Genomic DNA, 8,910 nt, shown 5'->3' with positions numbered 1-8,910 from the left:
TGAGAGAATTGATGGAGCCATGCTTGTGGATGAATGTCGTTGCCAGAATTTTTAAATGTTTTGAATTTACGTGAAGTAATGAACAGCTTATAGTCAAAGTCATCATGTCGGCGAGTCGCATATCGGTCATTGTTACGTCGTTTCGGCGGTTCCATTTCAAAATTCGGTGCACCTTGCCAATTTCTTTCATAACTTCCGAAGTGTCCTGTGTTATTATTTTGTGGTTGTTCCGTATTTCTAAGTCCCTCTTCCCGTATTGGAGCGCGAGTGGCCTCTGAAATACGTAATTCTTGTACTACTTGTGCCAACTGATCTTGCACTTCCCGGATTTCTCTTTTGTACTGTGTATTGATTTGATTTTGATTTTGTTTGAATTTTCTAATTTGTTCATACTCTTCTGTGTCAGTGAAGGCTACAGGTGTTGTGTCATTCAGATCATCATCTACCTTTGTAGATAAGTTAGTGAACTGATCTGAAAGATCGGCTACTTTATCCGATAGTGAAATCATTTCCTCTGTATGTTTTTCTGAACCAAGTTTCAGAGTGTCCATTTGTGTTGCAATCGTCTCTACTGTGACCTTTAAGTTTTCCTGAGTTTTTGCAAGTTGCGTAATCGAATCGGTAGATGCAACTGAGTCAATTTTAGCTTGCAAGGTGTTGTGATTTTCATGAAAAATAGTTTGCAGTTCTTTTATGGCTGCTTCATGATTCTGTAATGCATTTTCATGCCGCGAAAAAATAGGTTGGAAATGCTCACAAATTTGTGATTTTACGTCATTACAGACTTTTTGACATTTCGATTCAATGTTATGTAACTCACTAGTTAAATCTTCACGTGTTTGTTCAAGTGTGGTGTCTAACTTTTGAAGATTTTGTTCCATTGTGTCTAACTTTTTGAGATTTTGTTCCACTGTGTCTAACTGTTGCTGTGTTTGTCTCTGATTTTGTTCCATTTGTTGCATTAATTGCAATAATAATGTATTAGTGTCTGGAATCTGTTTCTCTACGCTTTTCGGCAGTGCATTTGCACCGACAACATTCACATTTTGACAAGCAGAAAATGTGTCTTGACTTATTTGAGAAAACGGTGATGACCCAAAACCTGAATCTACAGTATTTGCGAAATTGTGTCCTGTCATTTCGGATTCCTGAGGCGAGCTGTTGCCGACCGATCGATCGATAATGCTTCCCTCTTCACTAATTGTTTCACTGTCCACGCCATTGTTTGCCGCCCGCTCCATTTCCCTATGCACAATTACCAAATTACTACTTTGAACATCAGTTAATTCATAACTCGGTGGCGCTAACACACTGCTCTCATTTTCACTGTCATTTCTCAGTTTACTTTGGAGCCTAGTATTACGTTTTTCACACGCCATTATTGTCACAGTATTTCACACGACAACACAGAAAAACACAATTTGAAGAGCAAAAATAAGAGAACACATTAACATAACACTGAAAATAATATCTAGTTAATTACAGCTGCGAAATACTTGGTGCAAATCTATATGCATGCCACAATTGTTTTACTGTACAACAATGAAAGGCTACAACTACAAAGGAGATTCTCTCTACAATTACGCGCTAGCAATAAACAAAAGCTACACTAAATACACAAACTACAAGAAAAATCAGAAGATTCCAGTGAGGTATCCTAGGCTAAGGGTCGACATATGAAACGTCCCCTTTGAACAATTTATACATGACTGTGCTTAACCTGACACACAATACTTTGTTAGCGCAACGCAATCTGACTTTCAAAATTCCCTACAAAAGAATGGCCCTGACTAACATTAAACTATACCTTTCACAAATCACTTACCTCACAAAAATCTTCGCTGCTCAAGCTACTGCAATACAGCAAGCGCCACTACTGCCAGCTAAATAAAAGATTCAAACTACTAAAGGCACTAACTACTGATAGGGATAGTTAGCAAATGAAAGATATTAATAGAGAACAAACAATGTATTTACCTTAATATCATCACAAGTCATAATATATATATCAGTTCATGACAAATTGCAAGCCTCCGCCATCTCTCTCCCCACATCCACCACTGCTGGCGGCTCACCTCCCACTGCGCAACGCTATGCGCTGTTCACATCCAGCTGCCGCTGCCCAACACTACAATGGCAGACAACAATGCAAACTAGCCACAGACTGCACACAGCACAGCCAGTGATTTTCATATTGAGCGTTACGTAATGTTGCCAATAAGAAAACATAAACAGCCTACTTACATAGAGAAAACATAAACAGCCTTAAACAGCCTACTTACATATAGCGAAAACATAAACAGCCTACTTACACCATGTTTGCGTTCTTCCCATGTTTGCGTTCTTCCCATGTTTGCGTTCTTCCCATGTTTGCGATCTTCCCATGTTTGCGTTCTTCCCATGTTTGCGTTCTTCCCATGTTTGCGTTCTTCCCATGTTTGCGTTCTTCCCATGTTTGCGTTCTTCCCATGTTTGCGTTCTTCCCATGTTTGCGTTTTTCCCATGTTTGCGTTTTTCCCATGTTTGCGTTTTTCCCATATTTGCGTTTCTCCCATATTTGCGTTTCTCCCATATTTGCGTTTCTCCCATATTTGCGTTTCTCCCATATTTGCGTTTCTCCCATATTTGCGTTTCTCCCATATTTGTGTTTTTCCCATATTTCCGTTTTTCCCATATTTGCTTTTGACCTATGTTTCGCTAACCCTTGAGGCTTCAGGCTATGTCCTACCAACTGATTCTATCCTCTTGTCAAGTTGTGCCACAAATTTCTCTTTCACTACATTTGCCTTTTTCCCATGTTTGCGTTTTTCCGATGTTTGCGTTTTTCCCATGTTTGCGTTTTTCCCATGTTTGCGTTTTTCCCATGTTAGCGTTTTTCCCATGTTTGCGTTTTTCCCATGTTTGCGTTTTTCCCATGTTTGCGTTTTTCCCATGTTTGCGTTTTTCCCATATTTGCGTTTTTCCCATATTTGCGTTTTTCCCATATTTGCGTTTTTCCCATATTTGCGATTTTCCCATATTTGCGTTTTTCCCATATTTGCGTTTTTCCCATATTTGCGTTTTTCCCATATTTGCGTTTTTCCCATATTTGCGTTTTCCCCATATTTGCGTTTTCCCCATATTTGCGTTTTCCCCATATTTGCGTTTTCCCCATATTTGCGTTTTTCCCCGTATTTGCGTTTTCCCCGTATTTGCGTTTTCCCCGTATTTGCGTTTTTCCCGTATTTGCGTTTTCCCCGTATTTGCGTTTTCCCCGTATTTGCGTTTTCCCCGTATTTGCGTTTTTCCCGTATTTGCGTTTTTCAAGTATTTGCGTTTTTCCCGTATTTGCGTTTTTCCCATATTTGCGTTTTTCCCGTATTTGCGTTTTTCCCATATTTGCGTTTTTCCCATGTTTGCGTTTTTCCCATATTTGCGTTGTTCCCATGTTTGCGTTGTTCCCATGTTTGCGTTTTTCCCATGTTTGCGTTTTTCCCATGTTTGCGTTTTTCCCATGTTTGCGTTTTTCCCATGTTTGCGTTTTTCCCATGTTTGCGTTTTTCCCATATTTGCGTTTTTCCCATATTTGCGTTTTTCCCATATTTGCGTTGTTCCCATATTTGCGTTGTTCCCATATTTGCGTTGTTCCCATATTTGCGTTGTTCCCATATTTGCGTTGTTCCAATATTTGCGTTGTTCCCATATTTGCGTTGTTCCCATATTTGCGTTGTTCCCATATTTGCGTTGTTCCCATATTTGCGTTGTTCCCATATTTGCGTTTTTCCCATATTTGCGTTTTTCCCATATTTGCGTTTTTCCCATATTTGCGTTTTTCCCATATTTGCGTTTTTCCCATATTTGCGTTTGTCCCATATTTGCGTTTGTCCCATATTTGCGTTTTTCCCATATTTGCGTTTTTCCCATATTTGCGTTTGTCCCATATTTGCGTTTGTCCCATATTTGCGTTTGTCCCATATTTGCGTTTGTCCCATATTTGCGTTTGTCCCATATTTGCGTTTGTCCCATATTTGCGTTTGACCCATATTTGCGTTTTTCCCATGTTTGCGTTTGTCCCATGTTTGCGTTCTTCCCATGTTTGCGTTCTTCCCATGTTTGCGTTCTTCCCATGTTTGCGTTCTTCCCATGTTTGCGTTCTTCCCATGTTTGCGTTCTTCCCATGTTTGCGTTCTTCCCATGTTTGCGTTCTTCCCATGTTTGCGTTCTTCCCATATTTGCGTTTTTCCCATATTTGCGTTTTTCCCATATTTGCGTTTTTCCCATATTTGCGTCTTTCCCATATTTGCGTCTTTCCCATATTTGCGTCTTTCCCATATTTGCGTCTTTCCCATATTTGCGTCTTTCCCATATTTGCGTCTTTCCCATATTTGCGTCTTTCCCATATTTGCGTCTTTCCCATATTTGCGTCTTTCCCATATTTGCGTCTTTCCCATATTTGCGTTTTTCCCATATTTCCGTTTTTCCCATATTTGCTTTTGACCTATGTTTCGCTAACCCTTGAGGCTTCAGGCTACGTCCTACCAACTGATTCTATCCTCTTGTCAAGTTGTGCCACAAATTTCTCTTTCACTACATTTGCCTTTTTCCCATGTTTGCGTTTTTCCGATGTTTGCGTTTTTCCCATGTTTGCGTTTTTCCCATGTTTGCGTTTTTCCCATGTTTGCGTTTTTCCCATATTTGCGTTTTTCCCATATTTGCGTTTTTCCCATATTTGCGTTTTTCCCATATTTGCGATTTTCCCATATTTGCGTTTTTCCCATATTTGCGTTTTTCCCATATTTGCGTTTTTCCCATATTTACTTCTGACCTATATTTCGTTAACCCTTGAGGCTTCAGATAATATCCTACCAACTGATTCTATCCTCTTGTCAAGTTGTGCCACGAATTTCTTTTTTCTAACATTTGCATATTTCCCATAATTGCGTTTTTCCCATAATTGCGTTTTTCCCATAATTGCGTTTTTCCCATAATTGCGTTTTTCCCATAATTGCGTTTTTCCCATAATTGCGTTTTTCCCATAATTGCGTTTTTCCCATAATTGCGTTTTTCCCATAATTGCGTTTTTCCCATAATTGCGTTGTTCCCATAATTGCGTTGTTCCCATAATTGCGTTGTTCCCTTAATTGCGTTGTTCCCTTAATTGCGTTGTTCCCATATTTGCGTTGTTCCCATATTTGCGTTGTTCCCATATTTGCGTTGTTCCCGTATTTGCGTAGTTCCCGTATTTGCGTTGTTCCCATATTTGCGTTGTTCCCATATTTGCGTTGTTCCCATATTTGCGTTGTTCCCATATTTTCGTTGTTCCCATATTTTCGTTGTTCCCATATTTTCGTTGTTCCCATATTTTCGTTGTTCCCATATTTTCGTTGTTCCCATATTTGCGTTGTTCCCATATTTGCGTTGTTCCCATATTTGCGTTGTTCCCATATTTGCGTTTTTCCCATATTTGCGTTTTTCCCATATTTGCGTTTGACCCTTGAGGCTTCAGACTATGTCCTAGCAACTGATTCTTTCCTCTTGTCAAGTTGTGCCACAAATTTCTCTTTCACTACATTTGCATTTTTCCCATATTTACGCTTTTCTCATACTTGCACTTTTCCCATACTTGCGTTTTTCCCATATTTCCTGAACCCTTCATGCTTCAGACTATGTCCAACCAACTGATTCTTTCCTATTGTCATGTTGTGCCACGAATTTCTTTTTTCTTACATTTGCATTTTTCCCATAATTGCGTTTTTCCCATAATTGCGTTTTTCCCATATTTGCGTTTTTCCCACATATGCGTTTTTCCCACATATGCGTTTTTCCCACATATGCGTTTTTCCCACATATGCGTTTTTCCCACATATGCGTTTTTCCCACATTTGCGTTTTTCCCATATTTGCGTTTTTCCCATATTTGCGTTTTTCCCATATTTGCGTTTTTCCCATATTTGCGTTTTTCCCATATTTGCGTTTTTTCCATATTTGCTTTTGACCTATATTTCGTTAACCCTTGAGGCTTCAGACTATGTCCTACCAACTGATTCTTTCCTCTCGTCAAGTTGTGCCACAAATTTCTCTTTCACTACATTTGCATTTTTCCCATGTTTGCGTTTTTCCCATGTTTGCGTTTTTCCCATGTTTGCGTTTCTCCCATGTTTGCGTTTTTCCCATGTTTGCGTTTTTCCCATGTTTGCGTTTTTCCCATGTTTGCGTTTTTCCCATGTTCGCGTTTTTCCCATGTTCGCGTTTTTCCCATGTTTGCGTTTTTCCCATGTTTGCGTTTTTCCCATGTTTGCGTTTTTCCCATGTTTGCGTTTTTCCCATGCTTGCGTTTTGCCCATGTTTGCGTTTTTCCCATGTTTGCGTTTTTCCCATGTTTGCGTTTTTCCCATGTTTGCGTTTTTCCCATGTTTGCGTTTTTCCCATGTTTGCGTTTTTCCCATGTTTGCGTTTTTCCCATATTTGCGTTTTCCCCATATTTGCGTTTTCCCCATATTTGCGTTTTCCCCATATTTGCGTTTTCCCCATATTTGCGTTTTCCCCATATTTGCGTTTTCCCCATATTTGCGATTTCCCCATATTTGCGTTTTCCCCATATTTGCGTTTTCCCCATATTTGCGTTTTCCCCATATTTGCGTTTTCCCCATATTTGCGTTTTCCCCATATTTGCGTTGTCCCCATATTTGCATTTTCCCCATATTTGCGTTGTCCCCATATTTGCGTTTCCCCCATATTTGCGTTTCCCCCATATTTGCGTTTTCCCCATATTTGCGTTTTCCCCATATTTGCGTTTTCCCCATATTTGCGTTTTCCCCATATTTGCGTTTTTCCCATATTTGCGTTTTCCCCATATTTGCGTTTTTCCCATATTTGCGTTCTTCCCATATTTGCGTTCTTCCCATATTTGCGTTCTTCCCATATTTGCGTTTTTCCCATATTTGGGTTTTTCCCATATTTGCGTTCTTCCCATATTTGCGTTTTTCCCATATTTGCGTTTTTTCCATATTTGCTTTTGACCTATATTTCGTTAACAATTGAGGCTTCAGACTATGTCCTACCAACTGATTCTTTCCTCTTGTCAAGTTGTGCCACAAATTTCTCTTTCACTACATTTGCGTTTTTCCCATGTTTGCGTTTTTCCCATGTTTGCGTTTTTCCCATGTTTGCGTTTTTCCCATGTTTGCGTTCTTCCCATGTTTGCGTTTTTCCCATATTTGCGTTTTTCCCATATTTGCGTTTTTCCCATATTTGCGTTTTTCCCATATTTGCGTTTTTCCCATATTTGCGTTTTTCCCATATTTGCGTTTTTCCCATATTTGCGTTTTTCCCATATTTGCATTTATCCCATACTTGCGTTTTTCCCATACTTGCGTTTTTCCCATACTTGCGTTTTTCCCATACTTGCGTTTTTCCCATACTTGCGTATTTCCCATACTTGCGTATTTCCCATACTTGCGTATTTCCCATACTTGCGTTTTTCCCATACTTGCGTTTTTCCCATACTTGCGTTTTTCCCATACTTGCGTTTTTCCCATACTTGCGTTTTTCCCATACTTGCGTTTTTCCCATATTTGCGTTTTTCCCATATTTGCGTTTTTCCCATATTTGCGTTTTTCCCATATTTGCGTTTTTCCCATATTTGCGTTTTTCCCATATTTGCGTTTTTCCCATATTTGCGTTTTCCCCATATTTGCGTTTTTCCCATATTTGCGATTTTCCCATATTTGCGTTTTTCCTATATTTGCGTTTTTCCCATATTTGCGTTTTTCCCATATTTGCGTTTTTCCCATATTTGCGTTTTTCCCATATTTGCGTTTTTCCCATATTTCCGTTTTTCCCATATTTGCTTTTGACATATATTTCGTTAACCCTTGAGGCTTCAGACTATTTCCTACCAACCGATTCTTTCCTCTTCTTAAGTTGTGCCACAAATTTCTCCTTCACTACATTTGCGTTTTTCCATGTTTGCGTTTTACCAATGTTTGCGTTTTTCCCATGTTTGCGTTTTTCCCATGTTTGCGTTTTTCCCATGTTGGCGTTTTTTCCATGATTGCGTTTTTTCCATGATTGCGTTTTTTCCATGATTCCGTTTTTTCCATGATTCCGTTTTTCCCATGTTTGCGTTTTTCCCATGTTTGCGTTTTTCCCATGTTTGCGTTTTTCCCATGTTTGCGTTTTTCCCATGTTTGCGTTTTTCCCATGTTTGCGTTTTTCCCATGTTGCGTTTTTCCCATGTTTGCGTTTTTCCCATGTTTGCGTTTTTCCCATGTTTGCTTTTTTCCCATGTTTGCGTTTTTCCCATGTTTGCGTTTTTCCCATGTTTGCGTTTTTCCCATGTTTGCGTTTTTCCCATGTTTGCGTTTTCCCCATATTTGCGTTTTCCCCATATTTGCGTTTTCCCCATATTTGCGTTTTCCCCATATTTGCGTTTTCGCCATATTTGCGTTTTCCCCATATTTGCGTTTTCCCCATATTTGCGTTTTCCCCATATTTGCGTTTTTCCCATATTTGCGTTTTTCCCATATTTGCGTTTTTCCCATACTTGCGTTTTTCCCATACTTGCGTTTTTCCCATACTTGCGTATTTCCAATACTTGCGTATTTCCCATACTTGCGTATTTCCCATACTTGCGTTTTTCCCATACTTGCGTTTTTCCCATACTTGCGTTTTTCCTATACTTGCGTTTTTCCCATACTTGCGTTTTTCCCATACTTGCGTTTTTCCCATACTTGCGTTTTTCCCATATTTGCGTTTTTCCCATATTTGCGTTTTTCCCATATTTGCGTTTTACCCATATTTGCGTTTTTCCCATATTTGCGTTTTTCCCATATTTGCGTTTTTCCCATATTTGCGTTTTTCCCATATGTGCGTTTTTCCCATATTTGCGTTTTTCCCGTATTTCCGTTTTTCCCATATTTGCTTTTGACAT

General features: G+C 39.3%; 2 protein-coding genes across 2 annotated transcripts; both read right to left on the bottom strand.

Moving 5' to 3' along the window:
- Positions 1-2,748: 2,748 nt before the first annotated feature.
- LOC124742253 lies at positions 2,749-4,464 on the bottom strand. The gene has a single exon (XM_047248784.1). The coding sequence runs from the start codon at positions 4,462-4,464 to the stop codon at positions 2,749-2,751; it is 1,716 nt and encodes a 571-aa protein (XP_047104740.1).
- A 3,489-nt stretch (positions 4,465-7,953) lies between these two features.
- Positions 7,954-8,910, bottom strand: LOC124742250. The gene has a single exon (XM_047248783.1). The coding sequence runs from the start codon at positions 8,908-8,910 to the stop codon at positions 7,954-7,956; it is 957 nt and encodes a 318-aa protein (XP_047104739.1).

This window comes from Schistocerca piceifrons, unplaced genomic scaffold (genome assembly GCF_021461385.2).
Source record: "Schistocerca piceifrons isolate TAMUIC-IGC-003096 unplaced genomic scaffold, iqSchPice1.1 HiC_scaffold_2249, whole genome shotgun sequence".
NCBI classification, from domain to species: domain Eukaryota; kingdom Metazoa; phylum Arthropoda; class Insecta; order Orthoptera; family Acrididae; genus Schistocerca; species Schistocerca piceifrons.
Note: the sequence above shows the minus strand (reverse complement) of the source record. Positions and strands in the feature narration are given on the sequence as shown.